This window comes from Meriones unguiculatus, chromosome 12 (assembly GCF_030254825.1).
Source record: "Meriones unguiculatus strain TT.TT164.6M chromosome 12, Bangor_MerUng_6.1, whole genome shotgun sequence".
Lineage (NCBI taxonomy): Eukaryota > Metazoa > Chordata > Mammalia > Rodentia > Muridae > Meriones > Meriones unguiculatus.
In genome coordinates, this window is record NC_083360.1 from 29,909,038 (window position 1) to 29,935,954 (window position 26,917).

A 26,917-nucleotide genomic window follows, 5' to 3' on the forward strand; every position below is an offset into this window, starting at 1 on the left:
CAGGCAGAACGCTGTATAAATAATAAATAAATATATCTTTAAAAACTTTTTTCTTTATCCTAGGCTGGCATCAGAATATAAAGGTTCTTGCTGCCAAACCTTCAGGACCCGTGTGGGAAGAGAGAATCAACTCCCGAGAGTTGTCCTCTGATCACCACATGAACGCCCCTACACTCTCTCTCAATAAATATTCATTCGTTTAATAAATATTTCCTTAATCTTTTCTTCCAGCTCATCTATTGAGTTCCTATGCTCATGTACATATAAGAGAGAGAGACAAAGACAGAGAGGATATCATGTAGCCTAGGCTGACCTTGGACTCATTATGTAGCCAAGAATGATGTTGTACCCCTGATTATCCTGCCTTCCCTTCTTGAGTGGCGGGATTACAGCCATGTGTCAGCACGCCCAGTTTTTGCAGTGTTGAGGATCGCACCCAGGGATGCATGCACGATAGGCAATCATTCCGCCGAGGGAGCTATATCTGAAACCTCCATGATCGTACTTTTCATTTTCAAGAGTTCTTCGTATTTTTCTAAACATTCTTTCTTCATTGCACCCAGTTCTAGTTTTTCACGAGTGTGTACACACTTTCCCCTTTGTTTCCTGACGCTCTTGTTCACATTTGCTAGGTGGGGTGCAGTGGCAATCACCTGTAGTCCTAGCTAATCAGGAGGCTGGGAGAAAGGATTGCTTAAGTCCAGTTCCCTGGCCCCAGGCACAACTTTTAAGATCTGTTCTCAGCAGACCTGTAACCCATCTACCGATTGTATCCACCAATGGATTTGGTAACTATCTTGGCTTATGACTTCCTCTATTCTATAACAAAATCTCATGTAGCAATGGCGGAATGTGTTTTCTGGAGCAACTTGAATTCATGTTTCTGGGCCATTGTGATTGGGCTCCAGAATGAACTAGCTCTTATTTCCTGTGAAGCGAGAGCTGTATTTTGCCTGGACAAACCCACTTTAGTCTTCCTGAAAGAAGAGGGTTATAACACAGGATTGTGTCTGAATTCATCAGCGCCGTCATTTGCCTGACAAACCACAAACCAAACATGGTGTTTTGACCTTTGCAGCAACCGAGGAAGGCCCAGCCTGGACTCCTGTTTTAAACTCCCCGGAGCGCTCTGTCTGGAGTAGAACACGACTGGGCCTCAGCTCTGGCTGTTGATCCCAACCTGAGGCCCCGAATACAAAAATCGACCGCAGCTCACTGTTGAGTGCTGTGCACTCCACAGCACAGCTGCCCGCCCAGCACGGCTGCCCGCCCTCGGTGGAACACAGCCGCAGGCCTCACTCCTAAAGAATGGTCTAGAGCGGGGCACGGCCCCTGGGTATATACACCCCACTGCCAGGGCAGTGTGTGTGTGTGTTCATGCCCCGAGGAAGCGGAGGGCAGAGCTACCGAGGATGGTGCTACAGCTACAGATGTCCTGTTCCCAAGTACGGCGCCTTAGCTGAGTAGAGGAGAAAGGCTGTGTGTGTGGAGGTGAAACCAGAAAAAACAGTCCATGCTGTCAGCCACAAGAGGAGAAAAAAAAAATACCCAAAACAGGAAATGAATCTTTGAACTGTGTCTTATTCGATGAAACCTGGGAAAAGGAGAACAAACCTTCTGTCTACAAGCCTTCTCTTAGCATATTTTATGGAGAACCGGAACAAAGGCAATCTAAAGCTCAGTGTTGTTCCTCTGGGCAGGTGGCGAGCCTTGTCTCTCTGGCTGATTTTTCTTTGTTGCTGTCTTTCTGTGTAGTAGAAAAGGAAGGTTCGTGTACACCAAAGCCACCGAGTCTTCCATCCTTCCCATTCGGATGACCTCAGGACAAGCCAGCCGTTGGCAGTGCGTGTCCTGCATGTGGGGCACAAATGCCCTCTCACCCTTCCTACCCACAAGATGAGTGACCTTTCCCTTAACATCAGAGCCCGCTCTGGAGAAGTCTCCACCTTTGAGAGGAGAGAGATTGTTGAGTTAGATGAGGGACTCTGGGACAACAGCAGACGCAACTTACCCCAGAAATAACCAGGCATCAGATGGACGGGTCTCTCTCTTCAGTGACCAGAGACTTGGGCACCCAGGTCTCAGGGAAGAGACGCTCCAGCCACCCAGGCTCAACCAAAAGTTGTTCAGTAGTAGGTGGGGTTGGTGCCTTTGTGTTGGTCCCCAAGCCTTTGTGTCCACACTGCCCCCTTGTGGACACTTGTCTGGAAGACCCCCTCCTACCTGTGAAGGCTAAGGTTGGGCTGCAGGCCTCACTGTCTATTGGTGGGAATGCTAGAGCATGCGCATGAGTGTTGATGCGTGTGGGCATCAGTAGGCTGTCACCAACCTCGCCGGCCACAAAGTGGAAAGGCCATGTATGAGCCTTCCCTAGGGAGGCCTCTGCTTCCCACACAGCTTCCTTCGGGACTCAGCTGGCTCCTGCGGTCACAAGGACAGGGCTGAAGTTCCAGAGTTCAAAATGAAGCAGGGGAGAATTAGGAAATGTTGCAGATCCCAAAGGAACCTCTGTGAGAGTCCGAGGACTTTGAGGATTCAGCCTGACAACTGTCCATCAGTAAATTAAGCCTGAGTTAGGCCAGTGGCCTAAACACCTTCCCTGCTGGATCCCTGGAAACCCACGGCCCACTGGGATTCAGAATGACAGGCAGCCTCTCTGAGGGCCTGGAGATCTCCAGTCTTCTCCCATTCTACACTTACTTGGATATCTCTGGAAACTGGCCCTTCCCCATTTTTACCCGTTCTGGGAACCCAAGTTCCAGGCTTCTTCTCATTCCTTACATTGCAATATACATGGCCCCTCTTCTTTAGTGTCACCCCCACACAAAATATATATGGCTCCTCTTCTTTAGTGTCACCCCCACACAATACATATGCCCCCTTCTCTCTAGTGTCACCCCTCACACACAATAGATATGTCACCTTACCTCTAACTGTCACAACCCCAACACACACACACACACCACATTTGCTCTTCATCCTAGGCTGGTCTTAAACTTATGCTCTTCCTGCCTCACCCTCTTAAAGGCTGGGATCCTAAGTCTCATCTAATCACCCTCTTTAAGGTTGTCCCTCCATTCCCTTTCTTGACCCCCACATATTTCTCCTCATCCTTTTCTTGTTCTTGAGACTAAATACCTAAAACAAACAAAACTACTAAGGGAGGAATTGCTTGTTTTGGCTCCTGGTTTGAGGGGATACAGTCAATCACAAGGAGACGATACGACAGCTGGAGCATCAGGCCACATCTCAGGAAGCCAAAGGAAATGAATGGTGGTACTCACTCCCTTTCTCCTTTCCATCCCACTCCGATCCTAGCACAGGGAATGGTGCTGTTTACATTTAGGATGGGTCTTCTCTCCTCAATTAATCCTCCCAGGAACCCTCACAGGCACACCCCCAGGTGTGTTCCAGTTAGGCTGATGACGATTACTAACCAGCATACTTGTACAAAGTTCCCCTGCCTCTCGGACTGGGTAGTCTTCACCATGAGAATATTCATCTCTGAGTCTCCAGAGCCTAGGTCCTGCAGCCGAATTTCAGTTGAATGCAAATATATGCTGGGAACTTCCTGTGTTAACTTGCCGAATCTTAACCAGGCTATAAAAGGCAAGTGTCCTTAGAGGTCTGAAATCTCTCATCTACACTTCTAAACTCCCAAAGAGCTCAGAAACCCAAAATGTTTTTCCTAAAGTTGGCACAACAGCTGACTTGAACATCGTCTTATTTAATTTGACTGGTGATTCCCTCGGTTTCCAGAAACTGACTTGTTTTGCAGGGTGTAGAGAGGCCCCTGTGGGAGTGCTGCCTTCTGTGTCAATTGCTAACGCTCTGCTAATAGAAGTCAAAGGATTTCAAGTGTGCCCAGGGATGGCAGCCCTACCTAGAACCACAGAACTCAGGAGACTGAGGCAGGAAGACTGCCAGGAGTTTGAGTCTGGTTTACAAAGTGAGTTTCAGTCTGGACTAGAGAGTGAGACCTTTCATCAAAAAGTACAGAACAAGAACTAGGCATGGTGCCACATACCTTTAATCCTAGCAGTTGGGGGACAGAGGCAGATGGATCTCCATAAGTTCCAGGAAACCCTGATCTACTTATAGAGCTCCAGGCTAGCCAAAGTTACAAAGTGAGATGCTGTCTCAAGACTAAAACAGAAGAGAGCAAACAAAAAAACCAAACAAACAAAACAACAACAACAACAACAAAAACAAAAACAAAAGGATCTTCAAGGGGGCTGGAGAGATAGCCCAGTAATGTGCAGCAGATATCCTGAGAATCTGATTTATGACTAAAAGCACCCATGTAAAGCCAAGGATGGTCACACACATCTATGGCCATAGCATGGGGGTTGTGGTTGGGGTGTGGAGACAGGTGGATTCCTGGAACTTGCTGGCCAGTCAGTGAGCTCTGGATTTAATGAAAAACACTGCCTCAACAGATAAGGTAAAGAGAAACAATTGAAGACACTCGGCACCAACCTCTGACCTCTAAAACACATGTGTGTTCTATATACATACATACATACATACATCACATATACACACGCATACACGCATGTGTGCACATGTATGTTATAAATACGTACACACATATCACACACATGTACATGTATGTTTTACACACACCCACATACACACACATTTTAAAAAGATTCTCAAGTGTTAGCAGCTTGAAACAGTATAACCCATTTGTTACTTTGCAGTTTGTCAGGAGCCCTGGAGTATAGTTCCCAGTGTACCTGGGAAATGCAGTTTGGGGCTTTCTCTGAGTTGGAAGCCAATGAATGTATGGGCTGGTACTGCAATCTTTCAGAGGCTTCACTGGGGCCAGAGGAGTTAGCTCTAAGCTGGTTCCCTCTCTGAAGTGGACAGGCTGGGCAAGTCAGTAGACACAATGTGTCTTGTGACTATGCTGCAGAGGTCAGGCACCACTGTGTCCCCAGGGTCCTCTCCATTACAGAGGTCAAGTACTACGTATCGTAGGGGCCTGCCCATACGCATCGATCCTGGAAAGAGGATCCTTTTTAAGAGTGCGGTTACCTCGATTATATGTACCTACGCAAAAGCAAAGCTTTTGAACTCCAAGCACAGGTGAGTGTCAGCTGTTTGATGTCTGTTTTGCAGTTCACAAGGTTCAAAAAACACTCCTCCTGATGGGGGAGCAGCCTGACCAGGCCACAGAGGAAGACTATAAAGACAGTCCTGATGAAACCTGATAGGCTAGAGTCAGATGAAAGTGGAGGAGGTCCTCCACTATCAGTGGACTAGGGTAGGAGGTTAGGAGGAGATGAGGGAGGGCGGGAGGGCGGGAGGGCGGGATTGGGAGGGGATGAGGGTGGAGCTACAGCTGGGATACAAAGTGATCCAGCTTAGGCTGTACAGGGCAATTAACAGCAAAGAGTTAAAACCACACAGCAGCTTACGGGGCTCTTCTGTGAGATACCAACCCCCAGCTGCACTCCCCCTTCATCTCATCCCTGCCTCAGTCGATCAAGATGTACCCTGCATGACCACAGCAATGACTGTGTTGGACAAACATTTAACACGTGCCTTGAGGAAGTCTGAATGAGAGCGGCCCCCTTAGGCTCATGTTGGAATAGTTGGTCCCCAGTTGGTGGGACTGTTTGGGAGTGATTCAGAAGTATGGCCTTGTTGGACCGGGCCTGTCATTACAGACAGAGAGATTTTGAGGTTTCAGCATGCTCTCTGCCTCCTGCTTGGGGAGGTGAGCTCTCAGCTTTCTGACACTTTTTTTATAAGTTGCCTTGGTCATGGGGCTTTGTCACAGCAACAGAAATGAAACTAAGACACACCCATTCTCCAGTGCCACCACAAGACAGCAGCTGTGACCCATCTCTTCTAAACAGGAGTTTTGCTTCTGAGGGCTAAGAAGGAGCTGACCATAGGCGAGCCAGGTCTGCTTCTCCCAGTGTCCATCCCATAAATGCTGGATGAGGTCTGGCTTTCCTTATAGTTTGATGCCGCAAGTGGGTGTGTTTCTGCAGGCCCAGCCAGAGCTTGGCTGTGGCTCCCTCAGGGGAAACAGACACAGTGTGGAGCACAGCAGATTCAGCAGAGAAGGAAAAACACATCTGCACACAGGGAAGGCACCCTCCACCAGACCTTAGCAAGGAGCCTTTGAAAGATCCTCACTGCGGGGAGTTGGGGGAGGAGAGATTTCCCAGTGGGAAAACAGTGTTTGCGTGGACGCTATGGGCAGGAAAGGGTCGGTACCCTCCTGTCTTCGGCTCTAAGAACATCTAGCACCAAGGCCGTCCTAACTTGGGGGCTGGGGCCTGGCTCTGGGGCCCACCGTACAGTCTGGATGGGAAGACCTCTTTGAGCTCAGGGTCCCTACGTGTCTAAGCACATACCAAGTCCCTGAAAGGGAGGAGCCCAGTCAATGAAACCGGACCACACTCCCCGACCAACGTTTGAAGTCCTTCGATTTATTTGCTTTTCTTTAACAGCTGTACCAGAAGACTCCTAACCCCAAGCCCTGGTCGAAGACAGGGTCTGATTCCGAGAAAATCCCTCAGACGCAGGAAATAGGGCCGCGGTGACGATCCTAGGACTGTGGACAGATAGCCTGTGGAATGAAGCTGGTGCGTCAGGACAGGGTGAAACCGAAGCCGGGGAGGGGGCGGTGCCAGATGTGGGCGGAGTCAGGCTCCCGTCAGGGGGCGGGGCGGGGCGGGGCGGGGCGGGAAAAGTTCCGGGAAGGCCGGTTGTGGCTCCCGTTTCGCCGCGAAGTTGGAGGCCCCGCCAGGGCCCCGGGAAGGCTCACCGTCATGTCGTCTGCGGACGAAAGGTCTGGTAGACGGGACGGGAGCCCGCGCGCGGCCGCCACGCTCTACAGCCTGTACCACGAGGCCGGCCAGCAGCTGCAGCGCCTTCGGGATCAGCTGGCCGCGCGCGACGCCCTCATCGCGAGCCTCCGCACCCGCCTAGCGGCTCTGGAAGGGGACACGGCGCCGTCGCTGGTGGACGCGCTTCTGGATCAGGTGGAGCGTTTCCGTGAGCAGCTGCGGCGGCGGGAGGAGGGCTCCGTCGAGACCCAGTTGCGTCAGGTACGGGCTGGGCGGGCGCGACTGCCCAAGGCGGCCTGCGGGGCTGAGTCCGGAGTTGTGCGGGTGAGGGCTGCGCGAGGCCCCCGGGGTCCTGGGGAGAGGAGACGCGTGGTGCGGGTCTGAAGAGCGCGAGGTCCGGGGCGTGGAGGTCTCAAGGGCCGAAGGGAACTGGGTTATGAGGGACACGGAGTCCTGAGGTAAGCGGGTCCCAAGGAACGTGGGACCCTGAGCCTCACAGGGTCTGAAGGACGCCGGGATCTGAGGCGCAGGGAATCCTGAGGGGTTGTGGTCTGAAGGGGGGAATCTGGGGGGTTCAGGGCCCGAGTGGTATAATGCACAGAGGTGAGCAGGAGTCCCTGGGGCACGAGGTTCGGTGAACACCAGGGTGGTGGGGGTGTGGATGTTTGAGTAGTCCAAGTCTTGAGGTCCCACTCAGGTTTTGAGCGGTTCTGAGGGTAATGGAACGGAGGTGAGTCTGGGGCCGATGCCTGGGGTCTCTAGACTTTGAGGGGCGCTGCTTTGGGAAACTTGCTCATGAAGTTCTGTGTGGAGGATCTGAGGAACATGAGGGACCCTGGAGTGCAGGCATCGGTGGGGTGTGACGGTCTGAGGTAGTCTTGCCATTAGTGAGCTCTCATCTGTGCTCCAGACTCTAACGGGGTGTGTGGCTGTTTTAATCACTGCTCTGTTGCTATGAAGAGACACCATGACCAAGACAATTTTTTTTTTTTTGTCTGTACTCCCCCTTTCTCCCAAGACAACTCTTATAAAATAAAATATTTAATTGGGGGCTTGCTTATACTTTCAGAGGGTGAGTCCAGTATCTTCATGGTGGGGACTCTGGCAGCTTGCAGGCAGGCCTCATGCTGGAGAAATAGCTGAGGGCTAAATCCTGATCCACAGGCAGAGAGACACACTGGGCCTGGTGCTCTTAACCGCTGAGCCATCTCTCCAGCCCTGTTACTGTTTTCTTTCTGCATCATTTAAAGTACCAAGAGGTTTCACCCTACTTCAATTCTCCCTCTTTCTTGAAGGAGGGTTGTAAAATACCGGAGCAGAAGGGAAATGTAGGGGCTGTCTGGTCCGTGTCACTAATTTAGTGTTGTGGACATCAAGAGCCACAGGTGAGTACAGAATGCACCCTAGAATTTGTTAGAATTTGTTACCAGAATGTCAGCAGGAGCAGTTAGGGTAAGGAAGCTCCTCATAATCAGAACAGAACTACACTTGCAGTCTGGTGGCCATTGGTGTTCAGTGCAGATAAATCCACTGGGACTTATTTGTAGCTCTCTAGAGGTTTCAGATAGAACCAGTCTGTGGTCCCAGTATTATTGGTCCTATGTCTTCTGGCATACAGGTTTTTTTTCGGGGATTTTAAGAATTGTTTGAAATTTTATTCAGGAAATTTTGTTAACATTGTGGTGACTTTAAATATTACAAAACTATTGTATGGCTCCCCATTCTGCCAAGACAAACTGACTAAATATATTAGTAGTAGAAATATGTTTCAAAATTATTCTGTTAAAAAATTACCCTGTTCATTTTTGTTTCAGCATTATTTTCCCCCCTCTGGTAATGTGGTTTTCAGAGGTATGCACAGGATAAGGCTAATGTAACTAATATAATTTATTAGTTATTAATGTAATACATTTTTTTTTTGAGACTGGGTTTCTTTGCATAGCCTTGGCTGTCCTGGATTTACTTTGTAGATCAGGCTGGCCTCGAACTCACAGCAATTTGCCTGCCCCTGCCTCTCCCAGTGCTGGGATTAAAGGGTGCGCCACCATGCTCAGCTAATGTAATACAGTCTATGACTATAAACTAGTAACTTTTTAAGTTACTTTTCTATTGCTATGAAGAGATACTATGACCAAGGCAACTTATAAAAGAAAGTGTTCAATTGGGGGCTTGTTTATAGTTTCAGAGGGCATGTTCATGACCATCATGGGAAAAGAAAGGCAGCAGGCAGGTATGGTGCTGAGCAGTAGCTGAGGGCTTACATCTGATCAACAGGAGGCAGAGAAAGAGATGGGGCTTGGTGAAGGGGATACAGGCACCCCCACCAAACACACCCTCAGTGGCTGGCACACCTTTTCCAACAAACCACACCTCTCATTCCTTTCCAAACAGTTGCACCAACTGGAAACCAAGCATTCAAATCTATGTGGCCGTTCTCATTCAATCCACCGTAGTAACTAATGTAATACATTCTATAATGACAAATATGTGTAAGAAGAATTTTAGCAAATGGCAAAGGAATTATATGCTTGTCATATTATTGCAAATACAATGTCTCTTTAAAAAGTGTTATTATCGTTTTCTTACCTTTTATTGTCATTAAATTCTACTAGTGAATGCAGCATTGTTATGTTTTAAACCATTTGTCCTTCACATGTAACAAAAGGAGAATAACTGCAACTGGCCTTAATTTTGAAAACAGATAATATGTGGCTCGAAAGATGGTTCTGGTGTTGGTGGTGCATGCTTTTAATCCCAGTACTTGGGAGACATAGGTAGGCCGGGGCTACCCAGAGAAAGTCTATTTCAAAAACAAACAAAAAATAAACAACAACAAAACAACTAACCAAACAAACCAACAAAGTACATCCTGCCCTTGCAGAGGACCCAAGATTGGTTCACAGCATCAAGAGGCTCACAGGTGCCTGTTACTCCAGCTCCAAGGGATTTCACATTCTCGTCTGGTCTCTAAAATAACCTGCATGAGCAAGTACATACTCATATGCAGACACATAAAATAGAAATAAAAAGCTGGAGCCAAGTGTAGTGCTATATCGCTATGTGTATTAGCATACATCTTTAATCCCAGCACTAGAAGACAGAGGATCTCTGTGAGTTTGAGGCAGCCTGGTCTACATAGTGAACTCTAGCCAGAGTTACAGAGTGAGACCCTGTCTCAAAAAGTCAAAGTAAATAAAATAAAAAAGAACAAAAGAAATAGTTTTGGCAAGATGGCCCAACAGGTAAAGGCAGCACACACACACACACACACACACACACACACACACACACACACACTTTCTCCCTCTTTCTCTCTCTTGTAAACTAATTAATAAATAAACACAATTCTTAAAACAAAACAAAAATAGCAGTCGAGGGTGGTGATATAAGCCTTTCATCCCAGCAGAGGCAGAGGCAGGTGGATCTCTGTGAGTTCAAGGCCAGCCTGGTCTACAAAGTGAGTCCAGGACAGCCAGGGCTATTAAACAGAGAAACCCTGTCTTAAAAAATAAAACAAAAGAAAGAAAGAGCAATGTGAAACAAATGATTAGTTACACTCACTAGTTACACTCATTAGTTACATTTCACTAAAGAAATGGTTAACATAATTATTTCCATATATAGTAATATATATTATGATTATAGGCACCTGATTATACAAGAAGAGTGTATAAAAATTTAGATTTCTACTTTCCACCTTGCCTAGAGATAGGTCCTTGTGGCGTTCTTATTTCCCAGCCTAACTTAAAGGGGAAACTTACACAATATCCAGAGCCCTTGATGTCCTGCAGATGAAGGAGGAGGATGTCCTCAAATTCCTTGCCACAGGAACCTACTTAGATAGCAGCAGCCTTGACTTTCAGATGGAGCAATACATCTACAAAAGGAAGAGTGATGGTATCTACATCAGAAATCTGAAGAGGGCGTGGGAGATGCAGCTGGCTGCTGTTGCCATTGAGAACCTGCTAATGTCAGCATTATTTCCTTCAAGAACACTGGTCAGCAAGCTGTGCAGATGTTTGTTGCTGCCCCTGGAGCCACTCCAATTGCTGGCCACTTCACACCTGGGACCTTCACTAACAGATCCAAGCAGCCTTCAGGGAGCCATGGCTTCTAGTGGTGACTGATCCCAGGGCTGACCACCAGCCCCTCACAGAGGCCTATTACTGTCAACCTGCCCAACATCTCTCTGTACAACACATATTCTCCTCTGTACTATGTGGACATTGCCATCCCATGCAACAACAAGGGGGCTCACTCAGTGGGTCTGATGTGGTGGATGCTGGAAGTACTCCGCATGCATGGCACTGTCTTCTGTGAGCACCTATGGGAGGTTATACCTGCTTTTGACTTCTACAGAGATCTAGAGGAGATTGACAAGGAGGAGCAGGCTGCTGCTGAGAAGGCTGACCAAGGAGGAATTCCAGGGCGATTGGACTGCACCAGCTCCTGCTTTCACTGCTGCTCAGTCAGAGGTGGCAGACTGGTCTGAGGGTGTGCTGGTGCCCTCTGTACCCATCCAGCAGTTCCCTACTGAAGACTGGAGTGCCCAGCCAGCCACTGAGGACTGGTCAGCAGCTCCCACAGCACAGGCCACCGAGTGGGTTGGAGCCACCACTGAGTGGTCCTGAGCTCCTCTGCAGACACCTGAGCAAAGGGAGAAAAGGTGGAAGGAAAATAAAGTTCCTAAAAGCTGAAAAAAAATTTCAGGTGGGGCATACTTTATACTTCCAGAAACAAAGATAGTGGGAAAAAAAAATCTCACAAGCAAACGACAAGGGGCAGTAGACTCTAGGTGCTCAAAGCTGCATAACATTAGGTACAACAGCATAGGGCTTCTGTAATCATTGCCTTGGGATTTGATACAGAAGAAATCCAGTGGAGAAGAAGGGCAATGCACAGTATATCTATAGTCCCAGCCACTCAGGAGGCTGAGGCAAGAGGATCAAATTTGAGGTTAGCTAAAAAAAAAAAAGTTAAATACAAACTTAAAAAAAGAAAAAAGATCCAATGGAAGTCAAAGCCAGAATAAACTCTTCAAAGGGGAGTTACTACAAAGGTCTCTTCACAGCCATGTAAACTGTGTATACCACTGGCAGTGCAAGTACAGTGAAAAATGAAGTTCTTTCCATGTGATAGCTGGGATTTCTCCACTTAGTCCAAGACTTGGTTTTTCTGGACCCCTTTCCATTTTTTATGATGACAGAAAACCTTTTGAAGACTCCAGATGTGTCCTTGAACATAGTCCATATGTTAAAACTTCACTTTGAGCAGTTCAAATGTGCCAATGGGATGTGTCTGACAATAAGCAACTATGAAGTTGTTTCAGATTCTATATCAGCTAAGAATATTATTGGTTCTGTGCTAGTGTGCTGACACACACATTTAACCCCAACACTTGGTATCCTGAGGCAGAAGGAGCTGAATCTGAAACCAGCCTGAGCTACATCGAAAAAAACAATCTCAAATACACACACACACACACACACACACACACACACACACGAGCAAGATATTAATGACTTTTGTGTGGATACAAAATTGCGAATGGCATATGTTGAAGGTGATTTGAAAAAAGGACCAGGAGGAGTAGAAAATGTTTCTGGTGGTACAATGTCAAGGGGCCACATGTGGTAATGGCCTTTTCAGGCTCCCAAGTTGGCCAGCAGAGTATACATACAAAGAATGTGTCTGTAATTCTTAGATGTTTTTAACTTTTAAATGTCAAAATATATTTTACCATTTTTTAAATGATTTTCTTTATTTTGTGTATGTGTGTCTGTATGCATGTAGGTGCACCATGTGGTTACTTGATGCCCATGGAGGAGGGTATCAGGTCCCATGGAACTAGACTTACAGGTGTTTGTGAGCTATCTGTTTTGTGTGCTGGGAGCTAATCCTGGATCCTCTGCAAGAGCAGCAAGCGCTCTTAACCACCAAGCCACCTCTCTAGCTTGATATATTTTTACTTAAAATTTTTATTTATTTATTTATTTTATGTATATGAGTGCTCTTGTTTTCATGTACACCAGAAGAGGGGATCAGATTCCATTACAGATGGTTGTGAGCCACCATGTGGTTGCTGGAAATTGAACTCAGGACCTTTGGAAGAAAAACCAGTGCTCTTACTGGCTGAGCCATCGTTCCAGCCCCTACATTTTTACTTTAAGATATGTATGTATGTGTTTGCCTGTATCCCTGGAGCTGGAGTTACAGGTGGTTGTAAGCCACATGTCATGGATGCTGGGAGCAGAACTCCAGTCTTAACTGTAGAGCCATCTCTCCAGCCCCTGTAATTTTATTATTAAGAAGCATTTTAATGAAAAAGTGAGTACTTTTTGCTTACCCACCAGTCATTTTTGTGAGAGCTGTGTTTCAGTCACAGATTGCGGAAGAACAGAAAGGTTTATCACCTTGCTCACCTCCCAGAGACTCCTTTGTTCACTAAAGTAACAAGGCAGGTTTAAAGCCACAGAAGCAGCTGGACATTAAAGTGCTTGCCTTTAACCCAGCACTGGAAGGGCAGAGGCAGGTGGATCTCTAAGTTCTAGGCCAGGCTGGTCTACAGAGTGAGACCCTGTCAAACAAACAAATAAACAAACAAACAAAAAACAACTACGGTAGAAAGCAAATGGTTGGTTAGATTGCTTTCATTGATGGCCACATCCACCATCTCTAGAAACAGGGACTCTAGACCAGAAGGGAATAAGGGCTCCCACAAAGTACTGAAGACTGGGGATGTGGAGAAGCTGAGAAATTCATTTTTGGCAGACAGTAGCCAACATTTCTGGACAAAACCATAAACTTGTCCTCATGGTATCCAGAGTGGGACTTGAGACCTTACCCCATCTGCAACTTGAGGCCTGGACGGATGATTTTGCAAACTTCTTTTAGATAAGATTTTCTGGGTTAACAGTGCTATTCACTATGTAGCCTGTGACTAGGTGACTGTATCCTGTTGTCCTGGACACTGGCCTCACAAGGCCTGCCTGATCCTGGCATCAGATCTCCTTTCCTTCCAATTTTTCTCTTCCTATTTTGCTATACTGTATAGAGTAGCAGTCCTCAATCTGTGGGTTATAACCCCTTTGGAAAACCTCTAACTCTCTAAATACTTACATTATGATTCATAACAGTAGCAGAATTACAGTTATTACAGTTATGAAGTGACAACAAAAATAATTTTATGGTTGGAGGTCACCACCATATCAGGAACTGTAGTAAAGCATTGCAGAATTAGGAAGATTGAGAACCACTGGTATAGGCTGGAAAGATTTTGGTATTTTTTGTTTGTTGATTGTTTTGAGATGGCTCAGTGGGCAGCAGCACTCTCTGTGCAAGCCTGTTGATCTTTGGAACCAAGGGTGGAGGGGGAGAACCAACTCCTGAAAGTTGTCCTCTGATTTCTCTATGCCCGCCACACCGATTCACTGACGTACATCACACATGCATACATGTGCAGTAATAAATAAAATTATAAAGAGAGTACTAATTCAAGTTTGTCTCTATAGCATGGTTGGTGTTTCATTTATCATGGTGACAAGATCTAGGGATAGAAGGTAGAGGCTGCATCTTCCTGCCATCTCCTAAAAGGAAAGGCTTAGCCATATCCCTGGCTTTTGTAAGTCTGATTCTTCATGTGTGGAGTGGATTGGTTGAGGCCATTTCATCTTATCATGTACTGTTTATGTTTGAGGATTCTTTGGAAGTGGGAAAGCACAAATCTAAGGCCAGCTTGTTATAAATGGTCATTTTGGCCAGGCTGGTGGTGTGTGCAAGTGGTCCTCGCATTCAGGAGGCTAAGCTTAAGCTCAGGGATTCAAACCAGTCTGGGCAGCCTAGAGAAAGTATTTTTTAAATTTTTATTTATATGTGTGGGTGTTTTTGTCTGCATGCATGTCTGTGCACCACGTGCATGTCTGGGTCTGGAGGCCAGAAAAGGATGTCCGATTCCCTGGAACTGGAGTTATAGACCATGGCGACTGGCCATATGGGTGTTGGGAATTGAACCAGAATTCTCTGGAAGATCATTTAGTGCTCTTAACTGCTGAGACATTTCTCCAGGCCCAGAAAATGTCTTTCCCCCCTCCCCCCTTCCAAGACAGGGTTTCTCTGTGTAGCTCTGGCTGTCCTGGAATTGGCTCCATAGACCAGGCTGGCCTCAAACTCAGAGATCCACCTGCCTCTGCCTCCTCAGTGCAGGGATCAAAGGTATGTGCCACCATGGCCTGGATCTCTAGAAAAAAATCTTAAAACAAAATAAAATTGCCACTTAAGGACCCTTAGTTCCAACACATTGGAAGCCTGAGACAGGAAGACTGCCATGAGTTAGCCTGAGCTACACACACACACACACACACACACACACACACAGAGAGAGAGAGAGAGAGAGAGAGAGAGAGAGAGAGAGAGAGAGAGAGAGACCTGTGTCAAAAACCCCAAAACAATAATATTTTTTTTTGGCTGGCCTGAAACTCATTAGGTAGAGCAGGCTTACTCAAACTCTTGGCAGTCCTTCTGCCTCAGCTTCACAAGTTCTAGGATTACAGACATGGGCCACCACACCCAGTTTTTCTTTTTTTTTAAAGTAGTAATTAGGATTTTAGGCTATATTAGTTTTCTAAACAAAGTACTACAAATGGTGAACTTAAAGCAACAGAAATTTATTTTTTTTTCACAGTCCTAGAAATTAGAAGCACCAGCTCAAAGTGTCAGCTGTCTGAGGGTTCTGGGGGGAAGGTCCTTCTTTATCTCTGCCAGCTTCTGGTAGGTGGCAGTTCTTCATGTTCTCTGGATTGTAGGTGCTACACCACAGTTTTTGTCTTCACAGGCCTTCTCTTCTAAGTACATCTGTCTAAAATACCTTCTTAGATGGACATTAGTTAGTTAGATTGAGAATAGTCCTAATTCAGTGTGACCTCACTTGAATGAATGACACCTGCAAATTCTTTATTTCTATTAAGTAATTTGTTTGTTTATGCTTTATTTTGTTTTTCAAGACAGTGTTTCTCTTTGTAGCCCTGGCTTCTGGCTGTCCTCAAACTTATTCCATAGACCAGGTTAGCCTGGCCTCAAATCCAGAGATCCACCTCTCTGTGCCTACCAGTAATTTATTATTATTATTATTATTATTGTTATTATTATTATTTGAGACAGGATCTCACTATGTAACCCTGGATGGTTGGTTGGAACTCATTCTGTGCAGACCAGATCTCACAGAGATCTGCCAGACTCTGCCTCCCAAGTGCTGGGATTAAAGGTGTGTGCCACCACATCTGGCTGAGACTAATTTTAAATGAAGTTTGAAAAATATTATAAGATGAAAAACTCCAGCGTTAACTATGTAATTATCTTGAACCCTGAGTGTTATCTAGTGTACATTATCCTTGCCAGATTTTCCTTTGTTTTTTATCACATTTGCTTTATTTTTTATTTTTTTAATTTTTCCTCTTCTGGCCTCGAAGTTGCTATATAGTTGAGGATTCCTTGAACTTCTTGTATTCCTGCCTCTGCTTCCTAAGTACTGGGATTAAAGGTGTGTTCTATCATGCCTGGGTTTGGACCTTTGATTTTGACATTGTTTCATTTAATCAAGCTGTGCTTTAACTTTCAGTTATTGAACCTCCCTGTCTCCCTTTACATTTTTAGATAGGGTCTCCTGGCTGGCTTCAAATTTTTGATCCTCTTGCTTCAGCCTCCGCACCACTGGGATTAAAGGAATGTGTCACCACACCCATCTAAACTATGCTTTTAAATTATTTTCTGCTTAGGAAGTTGAAAGACTTACTGAGCGACTAGAAGAAAAAGAGAGGGAGATGCAGCAGCTGATGAGCCAGCCTCAGCATGAGCGGGAGAAGGAGGTCGTCTTGCTTCGGAGAAGTGTGGTAGAGAAGGAACAAGCTAAGGCTGCCAGCGACGTCCTGTGCCGTTCCTTGGCTGATGAGTCCCACCAACTGCGCAGGACGTTGGCAGCCACTGCCCACATGTGTCAACATCTGGCCAAATGTCTGGACGAACGACAGCGTGCACAGGGAGATGGTGAGGAGAAAAGCCCTGATGAGGTAGGCAGTGAAGACTTGTGTGGCAAGAGTCATTGTCTGCCATTCTCTAGGACTCCGGAGCAATCACGAGGTCTGGGGTGCCACAGAACCTACTGTTTTCTCAGTGAGGAGAATAAGCTTGCTTACCAGAAGAGATGTGATGGGACATGTAGCCTGTCCGCCAACTCCCAGCATTGCTTGTGGCTGATTCTGCATGCAGGTTGGGAGAAGGCATTTTGGTTCTTTTCTGCACCGAGGATAGGAAGAGAATTGCTGGGGATAGAAGGGCTGTCCCAGGAAGTGTTGTCATATATGTTTTTGACAAACAGTGAAACTGAGGCAGATCTAGGTGACACAGCTAAGGAGGACGAATGCCTCCACGTGCCACATATGCTGAGTCCAGACCTAAAGCTGCTGGAAGACCCACGAGTGGCAGCCTGTTATAGACTCCTTGCATCTGAGTGGTAAGAGCTAGTTCAGCCAGAAGCCACACGAAGAGCCAGAACTTCTGTTGCTAGTAACACGGCCTGCCATAAGCTAGGCTGCCATAAAGCCAGCCTCTGGGCCATAGCTTCTTCATTATCACACAACACAGACCATCTTCATGCCTCAAAACTATGAACCCCATGTCATCACTATGTGAGGTGGTGACAGAGGGGCCAGAAGCTAGAAGGGCCAGGTTGCAGTAGGGACCCAAGAAAAACCCCCGTGCCTCCAGGTCAGGACATTTGGGTTATGGCTCTGTGTAAGGTTTGGTAGAGGAGAGGAGCATGACCAAGGTTTTGGCATTGGGCATATGTAAGGTAGTCAGGGGAGAGCTGCATCTCATAACCACAGGGCTCCTGATAGTAATAGCGTATGACTGATGGGACTAGGACTCAATAGAGGCCAAGTGCTGGGCATGGCACCTTATTTCCTACTGGCAGGTGGTGCTGATCTGTGTGGAGCTGACAGGGAAACACTCACATTTGGTACATCTGTGTGTCATATGCACCCATCTACCAGCCTCCTGAGGCTGCTTTGAGATCTTCAAGGGGAATGTTACAGTGATACAACCCAGTGGGTGTACTTGTGACTTTTGTGTTATTATGACTACAATAGCAACAGAACAACTTTGGGGTGGGGCTGGTTTCAGTCTGTCATGGTGGGCATGGCATGGCCAAAGTCAGGGTAATGGGAACCAGTGCCAGAGGATCCTCACATCATGGCAGACAGGAAGGAGGTGGTGGGAGACAGAGACAGAGAGACACAAACAGAGAGAGACAATAAGACACTAGGACTAGGGGCCAGGTATCATCTTCAAAGACCTGCCCTTACTGACTCAGTTCTGACTGCTGTGCTACACCTCCTAAAGTGTCGATAGCTTCTACAAATAGCTATCAGCTGGGGATCAGGCTTTCAAACCATGAGCCTGTGGGGGACATTTTTGATTCCAATTATAACAGTGTTCCAGGCTGAGTCTGCATCTCCTGTGCACTGCCCACCCTTCACCCCCCGCCCACAGGGCCTCTAGATCACATCCTTTTTAGGCAGTTCTCTGAGGCTGCAGCAGTGTTCATGAGACTGTGTATGTTCTGAGGAAAGGGGACACACAGCTACCAGCAGCTTCTCAAAAGTGTGGAGAAACTTGATGGAGAACCAACCATCTCAGTTGGATTTCACAAGAAGGTCACCCTAGAAGGAACACTGCTGTGTGTGTTTTTGTATAGGAGGTGATGGGTGCTCTTGTCCAAGTTTGTGTAACTGAAACATTCCCCTTAAAGATCTCAAAGTAGCCTCAGCAGGTTGGTAGGTGGGTACTGGCTTATGGCACACAGCACCTCATGCCTCTAAGTCAGTATCACTTCTCAGCCCTGGTCTTGGCTGAGTCATCTGGGGTTTCCCAGCAGACTGGGTTAGGACATGCACTTCCTGTCATTCAAGGGGAATTCTTAAAACTAATGTCAGTGATTTACAGTCCCTCTGTACTGCTGAATGCCTGGGATTTCTGGGGTACACAGTATACTCCAGAAAAGTTTTTATGAGACTTGGGCCAGCCAGTGGCTATTAGGGGTTAGTTTGGGGTGTGACTTCTGTGACTGAATGCCCTGATTCTGACCCTATGAGAAGCACAAGTTAGGACACCTCATCCAGATTAGGTCATTTGTCTACAGGCAGGATTTCTGTCTTGGCAACTCTGCAAAGGTAAGATGGATCTGTGGTCAGGCCTACACCAAGGGTTTGGAAAGCCTCCTGGATGCTGGGGTGGTATGTTTCTGTTAGAGAGTGAAATTACATTCCTGTCTAGGAGGAGCTGTACTTGCTGTCTGCTTTGCTTCTCCATCGCGTGAACAGTCACCGCCTCCTACGGTACAGCTGCAGAGGTGGTCTGTGACCTCAGCCTCTGGCTCCAACTTCTCCTTTTCTGTATGTGATACACATGCAGTGACAGGACTTCTTTTTGTCTTATCCTTATGTAGCTGGATCGTGTAAGCAGGGATGCTTCTGGCCAGAGTGTTATTGAGAAGTTACAGGAAGAAAACCGGCTATTAAAACAGAAGGTGACTCATGTGAGTATCTAACAGCCTATTGAAAAGGAACACTAATCCTGACAAGCAGCAAATGAAGGCTTTGTCTTTAGCTAATGCCCCTTGGCTGCTTTTACTTGATCCACACCATCTCCAGAGACCTGACCTTTCTGCCCCAGAGGATATATAGGTCTAGACTTTCTCTGTCCTCCCAGAATTAACTAGTCAATAAAGGAAGTGCAAGAATTACCATCAGGAAGTAGTTTGTGTGTGTGTGTTTGTGCTTGTATGTGAAGGCTACAAGGTGACATCAGGCAATTGTACCCCACCTTATTTTCGCAGCAGGGTCTCTTCCTGAATCAGGAGCATATAATATAGCTTTGGCTAGGCTGCCTGGCAATGAGCTCCAGGAATCTACCTGTCTCCCAATCCCCAGCACTGGGATTATAGACGTGTGCATCATACCCAGCTTTTACATGAGTGTTTGGATCTGAAACCAGGTCTTGATGCTTGCTCAGTAACTAGTGGACTGGCTGAGCCAATGTCCCCAGAAGTAGTTTTGGGGTTTCTCTTTCCCACTCTGGCTCTGGGAAGTAGTTTTTAAGGCAAGGAAATTTTACTGAGTTCATATCTGTTTAAGACCCAAGACCCGTTAATATGGCCAGGTGGTGGCCTTTAATCCCAGCACTTAGCAGGCAGATCTCTGTGAGTACAAGGCCAGCTTGATCTACAGACAGAGTTCCAGGACAGCCAGAGCTACATGGCGAAAACCTGTCTCAAACAAAACAAAAAACGACCGTTAATACGCATGTTACTATAATGTATCATGGTCCTCTTGCAGGCTTGGAACTCTGTCTATACAAAAGAGAAAGGGAGGCCGTTTCTCCTTAGAAAATCTTACTTGGTAAATTATTGCTGATAACCACAGATTCATGTTGGTCTGAGCAAAAGTCTCTTTTGGGTCTGTCTTTTCAGGTAGAAGACCTCAATGCTAAGTGGCAGCGTTACGATGCTAGTAGGGATGAATATGTGAAGGGGTTACATGCACAGCTAAAGAAGAGACAAGTTCCTCTTGAGCCTGAGCTGATGAAGAAGGAGATTTTCCGGCTTAACAGACAGTTGGAGGAGAAAATAAACGACTGTGTAGAAGCAAAACAGGAGCTGACAGCTGTGAAGATGGCCCGGGACACTGCGCTGGAGAGAGTGCAGATGCTAGAGCAGCAGGTGTCCTCAAGCTCTGAGGAGCGCTGACAGGGGTGTTTGCCTGTCTGCTCACCACAGGCAGTGACCCTAGTCTTGGGACAGATAGCTTAGGCTAAATGTTTGGTGGCACTGGGTGGGATAGTCAGAGACGTGGGAGAAGCCAGGTAAGTTTTTTCCTTCCTTGAAATGTGCATTCTGTCTTTTCTCAGATTCTTGCTTACAAGGATGACTTCAAATCAGAAAGGGCAGATCGGGAACGAGCTCATAATAGGATTCAAGAACTGGAGGAAAAGGTCATGGCCTTAATGTACCAAGCATCTCAGAGACAGGTAAGAGCACAAGAGAATTTCTCCCTTTAGATGTAGGTTTTCTTTTCTTTTTTTTTTTTTTTTAATGAAATGTGAACCTCTTTGTTTGCAAAGATATATTGGCTGACAATACTGTTGGTGATGGGCCCTCCCCAGATTCTGGGCAGGGTAATCTCTCCTGGGCCTACGGTGAAACCATAGAAAACCTCTCTGTAGTAGTGTATTTAGCTGTGGAGGTTGGCATGGTGGCCTGTGGTGGTAAAGGCTAGCTGTCCTCAGGGCTTTTCCTGTCTTCCCACTCATTGTTGCCATGCAACATAAGCATATCCCTGGCCTCAGGTGCTTTATTGGCAGTTTTGTGTCTGTCCTTGTTTTGAGGTAGAGACCCTATTAACTATGTTACAGAGGTAGCACTGAGGTCCTCCGGGATAGCCAGTGTGCTTGTTGCCACCTCTGGTTTTAGTGCTGGTGTACCTGGAGAGACTCATGCTCAGGAAAGCTTTGTTACTTTAGCCTCTTAGCATCCACACATCTTCTGAACTGGGATAAACCCCAGACTCCCATCAGAGAATTTACTGTCCTGACATAGCTTAGATAGTAGAGGCACCTCTGGAAATCAATAGGCTGGGAAGGCAGAACTGACTTGGAAACGTTCCTTCCCAGTAAGATATGAGGGGAACAAGGTATCTGTGAAGGCCGCCCACTGTTCCGTTCTGAGCAGCTGCTTCCCTTCCTCTGCACCAGGGGCGACCTGGTAGATACCTTTCTTCAACTCCCTTGAGCTAAATTCCCATCATAGGGCTCGGCACAAGTACCAGTGCTCCAAATGAATGGAGGATTCTGGTGGAAAACTGTGTCCCTAAGTTCAGAGGCCAAGAGGGTGGTGCCAGAGGGTTTTCGCAGTCGAAGAGGACCCTCCTCCAGAACCTTTGCTCAGCTTGAGCAGTCCTTTTGACATCATATAATGGAGTGTGGATATTTCCCCATCCTGTTCGAGATCAGGCTCGTTCAGGGTGGTTAAGGTCATAGACGAAGCTATTCCCTTAAAGCTCTAGGACTGTAGGCATAGGACAGAATCTTCTAGCATGTAATATGGGCAAGGATGGGGACATTTTCTAACATGACTGTATAGGTTTGCTGCACTTTCTGCCTGTTGATTTTGCCTGGTTTGTTTGCTGGCTCCCGTGTGCTTAAGATTGCAAGATCACGAATGGTGTAGGCATGATGGCCTCAGGCAGCTTTTTTCAATGATGTGCCAGAGGAGTGACTTTACCAGTTCTAGGCCTGCCAAGCCAGAAGGATTCCTCCTGAGCCCCAAGGGCTAGATTTCTAGTGAGGATCATGGCCTTTGCATTAGTTGTGGCCTCTCAAGCCTCCACTGTTGCTCCACTTGGCACTGTTGTGCCAAGGGGCACAACCACATGACAGTGGTGCTAGAATGATTGGAGATGTTGTCCCTCAGAGAAAAATCCAAACTCAAATGCAAAGTGAAAGCACCAAGAGCAAGTGTTGGAGTAAGTAGCAATAGGCACTGCTTCTCACAGTGCTTTGTGGCATTTGTTTAGAGCCTATGTGCTGGACTGCGCCAAAGGTGCACCAAGGGTGCACTCATGGCTGCCGCTGCAGGTCTGAGGCTGTCTAGCACCCCAAATCACATTGAGGTATAGTGGGACTTAGTTTCCTGGCTAATGCCCAGTCCAATGTTGCTCACTCCATGCCCAGCTTTGCTTCTCTCACTCTAGTGGTAGTGAGGCATGGTACTAGGGTCACTTCCTTGAGTGAATATCCGAAGGCTGAGGGCTCCATTTCATGGTGGGGAGAAAACTCCACTCAGGCCTGTTCTTCCGTGATATGACCAGGTCCCTGTAGGACGTCTTCAGTTGTTCACTTGGTACCTTCATCTAGACAGCAAGAAGCATTAGGATTTGAGGAATGAGGTCTTCCAATTTAAGCTTTTGGAAACTCCCGAGCGCCAAGAAAAATACCTTGACTCTAGAGCTTTGGAGAACTTTCAGTATGTGGGCTGATAGCTGTTGTTTGATGGAAGTGAGGCACTGTGGTATATCAAGAAGCAAGGAAATGGGATGTAAGTTCTACTCTGAGATACTGTCTTTAGTTGTAGAACCTAGGACCAGACTTTGTGACTTCTAGCACAGCCCATATAAACTGACTTTTGCCTTCTGTGCAGGACTCCCAGGAGCCAGGACCCTGTCGGATTCATACGGGAAGCAAAACTGCCAAGTACTTAGAGATTGATGCACTGCAGCATATGGCACCTGGAGACTGGAGGCCTGGGTCTAGGTCCCAACAGACGGAACCTTCTGCAGAGGGTGAACACGTCTACACAGCCCAGAGAGCTCAGGGTGACCTTCAGTGCCCTCACTGCCTGAGGTGCTTCAGTGATGAACAAGGCGAGGCATTTCTCAGACACTTGTCTGAGTGCTGCCAATGAGCGAGAGCCATGAATGGCCTGTAACCAGCGTAACTGCTCTAAGGGATTGGTGAGGTGTCCTCAGACAGGATCCACAGATGGGCAGGGTCATTTTAATTTGGCCATGGGCCAGATTGGGTCAGAGGGAACTATGGACAGAGCAGGAGGTAAGAGATAAGGTGAGGGGCAACAAATGGGAATCAGTCTTGTCTCTCATGTGGAGTTTGGACCTAGTTGTCAATTCAAAACTGCAAGCTATCTGGTGTGGGAGTATTCTGAGGCCTGCTTGCACCTAAGAGGTGTACTGCTTGCTGGAAGGGGAAGTTGCTATGGGAGCAGTGTGTCCTCTCTCCAAGGTGGAAGTTCCATCCCGTTGTGTAGGGAGCTGCCTCATCCTGAGTGGTCGATGCTGCACTACAGCTACACAGCACACTAGCGCCTTCCCAGACACAGCAGAATCACAGAGAAGCACCCAGTACTACCATCTTGTAAAAACACTTGTATTTCCAAAAGTGAATGCACTTTTATTTCCTAATCATTTATTTTTTATAATAAATGGACTTACTACTGTGTTGCTCTGAGAATTGGGCTGGGATGTGTGCAGGGACAATGAGTGTTTTCTGGTTGCTCAGGAGAGAACAGCTGGTAAGGAGAAAAATGCCTGCTGTCTTCCCCCAATTCAGAGATGTCAAGGAGAGCAACCAGCCTGACTTGCTGAAGCTGCATAGGCAGAGGTTGCCTTAGGATTGACAAATGAAGTCTTCTAATTTAGGCGTTTTTACCTTTAGCAATTCCAGAGAGCCAGGTAAAACTCTTAATACCTGACCTTTGTTCTACACCACTTGGAGAAATTCTTGGGTATGTGGGCTGAGAGTTGATGTTTGATGGAAGTGATGCACGAAGGTCATGATATCCTTTGACAGGGGCAAGAGGCTGAGTTTGGAACTCCATTTGATGCTCCTATTCTTCTGAGTGCAGGACTATTACAAGATCCCGACAGGGGCCATTGGATAGCGTGATGTTATGACCTACTCAGGTGACTGGGTACTAGCCTAGTGCTTTGCATCAGCTATCTTCAGTCCTGGCCCGGTATATAAAGGAAAGGGTAGGTATTAAGTAGGAGGCGGCAGGCCATACTGAGAATGTATTAGGACTGCTAAGCCTGGGCAGCATGCAATTGTGTCATGGTATATTAAGTGTCAGGGCAAGAAGGAGCTGTGTGCTGACTGAAGAAAGACTGATGTGTTAAGGGTTTGCCATATGTTAATTTCATCTTAACAGTTTTAGGAGGTAGTATCATTTTCATCATAGGTGAAGATGAGGTACCAAGTGATTAAGTCACTTCACCAAGATCACAGGATTAAATGGCAGAACTCAGATTGGTGTCCAGGCATGGAGTGGAGCTGGCTCAAGAATGTTCTACGTATGCTGCAGGTACCAGAGCTGGACAGGTAGGGATGCCCAAGGAGCCCAGTTGATACCACTTAGATTTCTAGATGCCAGATATGGAGTCAACAGAATTGAATTTGCTTTAGAATGGTATTTCCTTGGCATCTTCCCATTCCTCCCTTGTGAAGTGGGACCATTTACTCCGCGTCATCATATATTGGAAGTATAAAACCTGTCTTTTGATTTATAGGGGGTTCATAGATTACTGTGGGTTTCAGAAGAGACCTCGGACTTTTGGAACAGTGTTGGGACTGTTAAAGACTCGGAAGAAACTAGTCATGAACCAGGGTAAAAGCTCACTGGTGCTTCGGGACTTCTAGCAGCTTTAGTAGAAGCTTCAAACTTAAGAGTAAGGGAACAGATTTGACTGCAGTTTAGGTCTGCAGGTTCTCTGGAAGTTTCCTATCTTACACCAGCTTCAGTAAGAGTGCAGACCCCGTGTAGAGAGCAGATCTGAACTGCAGTAAGGCCTGTTGGCACTTGGGGATTTCCAGAATTCACAGCAAAAGCTGAAGACCCAGGCAAGAGGCAATGGCTGACACAGGACAACACCTGCTCTAAATAGAAGACGTGAGGTGGAGCCTCTGGCCCTAAATACTAATCCCACAGAGGAAGATGACACCTCAACCTTACTGTAACTGCACGGTAAATACCATTTACCTCTGCACGGTAAATACCATTGCTCAATAAAGGGGATTTGAATGTAAAAACAACAAATACAAAAGAAAGAAAAATTTAACCATTAATTCTAGATGGGTGGCAAGTCCCAGCACAGAAACAAAAACATGAAAAACCAAGATAGTATGTTTTCTTTAAAGATTACTAATTCCACAGTACTGGCTCCTAGTAGGAATGATCTGTCAGAATTTACAAAGAATTTAAAAGAATAGTTATAATTATGTTCAAGCAACTTAAAGAATTCATGAATGTACTCTTAAGAGAACAAAGAGCTAAATGAAATAATGAAGTCATTTTAAGAAATGAACAACTCAATAAGCCAAACTAAAAAACTCAGTGGAAATCTTCACCAACAGAATAGATCACGTAGGAAACAGTATGAAAGTGGAAGACACAGTATAAGAAGTGGATCAAACAGTTAAGGTCAATGAGGAACTTTTTAAAAAGTGAACAGAATATGTGAAAGCTTTGGGATACCATAATTGGACATCATAGTCCAATCTTTGAACTATGAGTATAAAATACTATATCAAAAGCATAAAAATATTTTTCTTTAAAAGTTTATTATTTTATGTGTATGGATGTTTTGCTTGTATGTCTATATTCTATGTGTTAGTGCTCACAGAAACCAGAACAGGGCTTTGGACCCCCTGGAACTGGAGTCACAGATAGTTGTGAGCCACAGTGTGCGTGCTAGAGATAAAAATCCTGGTCATATGGAAGAGAAGCCAGTGCTCTTAAGGTCTAAGCCATTTCTCAGGCTCTATACAGAAAATATTTTCAATAAAATAGAAGGGAATTTCCCAAATTTAGAGAAAGAGATAGATGCCAAGTTAGATACAAGAAGCCTACAGAATACTAAATAGGTAGGATAAGAAAATAAACCTCAACAACATAATTTAGTTAAAACACAGACAACAGAAAGGATATTGAAAGCTCCAAAAGAGAAGGGTCAAGTCACCTATGAAGGCAGGCCCATCAGAATGACACATGACTATTTTACAGAGACATTTTAAAGCCAGATGGGCCCCAAAAGTGTATTCTGAAATAGAGCTCTGAAAGGACACAACTGTAAAACCAGACTATTATCCAGCAAAACTATTAAAATTGAAGATATAAAACTTTTCATATTTAAAATAGTCTAAAAAGGGGCTGGAGAGATGGCTCAGTGGTTAAGAGCACTGACTACTCTTCCAAAGGACCCAGGTTCAATTCCCAGCACCCATATGGCAGCTCAAAACTGTCTGTAACTGTCAGTTCCAAGGGATCTGACTTCTTCACAGTAATGCACATAAAAGTAAATAAATTATTTTAAAAAATAGTCTAAAGAAATTTGTGACCACTAAGGCAACTCTACAGATAGTACTTGAAGGAATGCTTCATTTAAGTATAAAAATGACAAAGATGTCATAGGACTAAATAATCACAAGCAAACTAAATTGACATAACAGAATCAATATACTGTCAATAATAACTATTTTATTCTTCAATA

General features: G+C 46.1%; 1 protein-coding gene across 2 annotated transcripts; it reads left to right on the forward strand.

The window, feature by feature from the left end:
- The first annotated feature begins 6,708 nt into the window (after positions 1 to 6,708).
- On the forward strand, positions 6,709 to 23,882 carry Tnip2 (TNFAIP3 interacting protein 2). 2 transcript variants are annotated; one of them, XM_021643655.2, is made up of 6 exons: positions 6,709 to 7,070; positions 16,580 to 16,870; positions 19,309 to 19,398; positions 20,332 to 20,580; positions 20,769 to 20,888; positions 23,056 to 23,882. In XM_021643655.2, exons 1-6 carry the CDS (start codon positions 6,792 to 6,794, stop codon positions 23,317 to 23,319), a joined length of 1,293 nt encoding a protein of 430 aa, XP_021499330.1. In that variant the 5' UTR covers positions 6,709 to 6,791; the 3' UTR covers positions 23,320 to 23,882. The 2 variants fall into 2 exon arrangements, with proteins under 2 accessions (XP_021499330.1, XP_060221472.1); XM_060365489.1 differs by lacking the exon at positions 6,709 to 7,070 and adding an exon at positions 7,247 to 7,267.
- The last annotated feature ends 3,035 nt before the right edge of the window (positions 23,883 to 26,917 follow it).

What these genes read in the sequence shown, in the direction of transcription:
- Tnip2 (XM_021643655.2), top strand. Translation starts at nt 6,792, where the DNA reads ATGTCGTCTGCGGACGAAAGGTCTGGTAGACGGGACGGGAGCCCGCGC. An exon ending in AGGAGAAAAGCCCTGATGAG is followed by an intron (nt 16,871 to 19,308) that starts GTAGGCAGTGAA and finishes ATCCTTATGTAG; the next exon opens with CTGGATCGTGTAAGCAGGGA. An exon ending in TAAAACAGAAGGTGACTCAT is followed by an intron (nt 19,399 to 20,331) that starts GTGAGTATCTAA and finishes CTGTCTTTTCAG; the next exon opens with GTAGAAGACCTCAATGCTAA.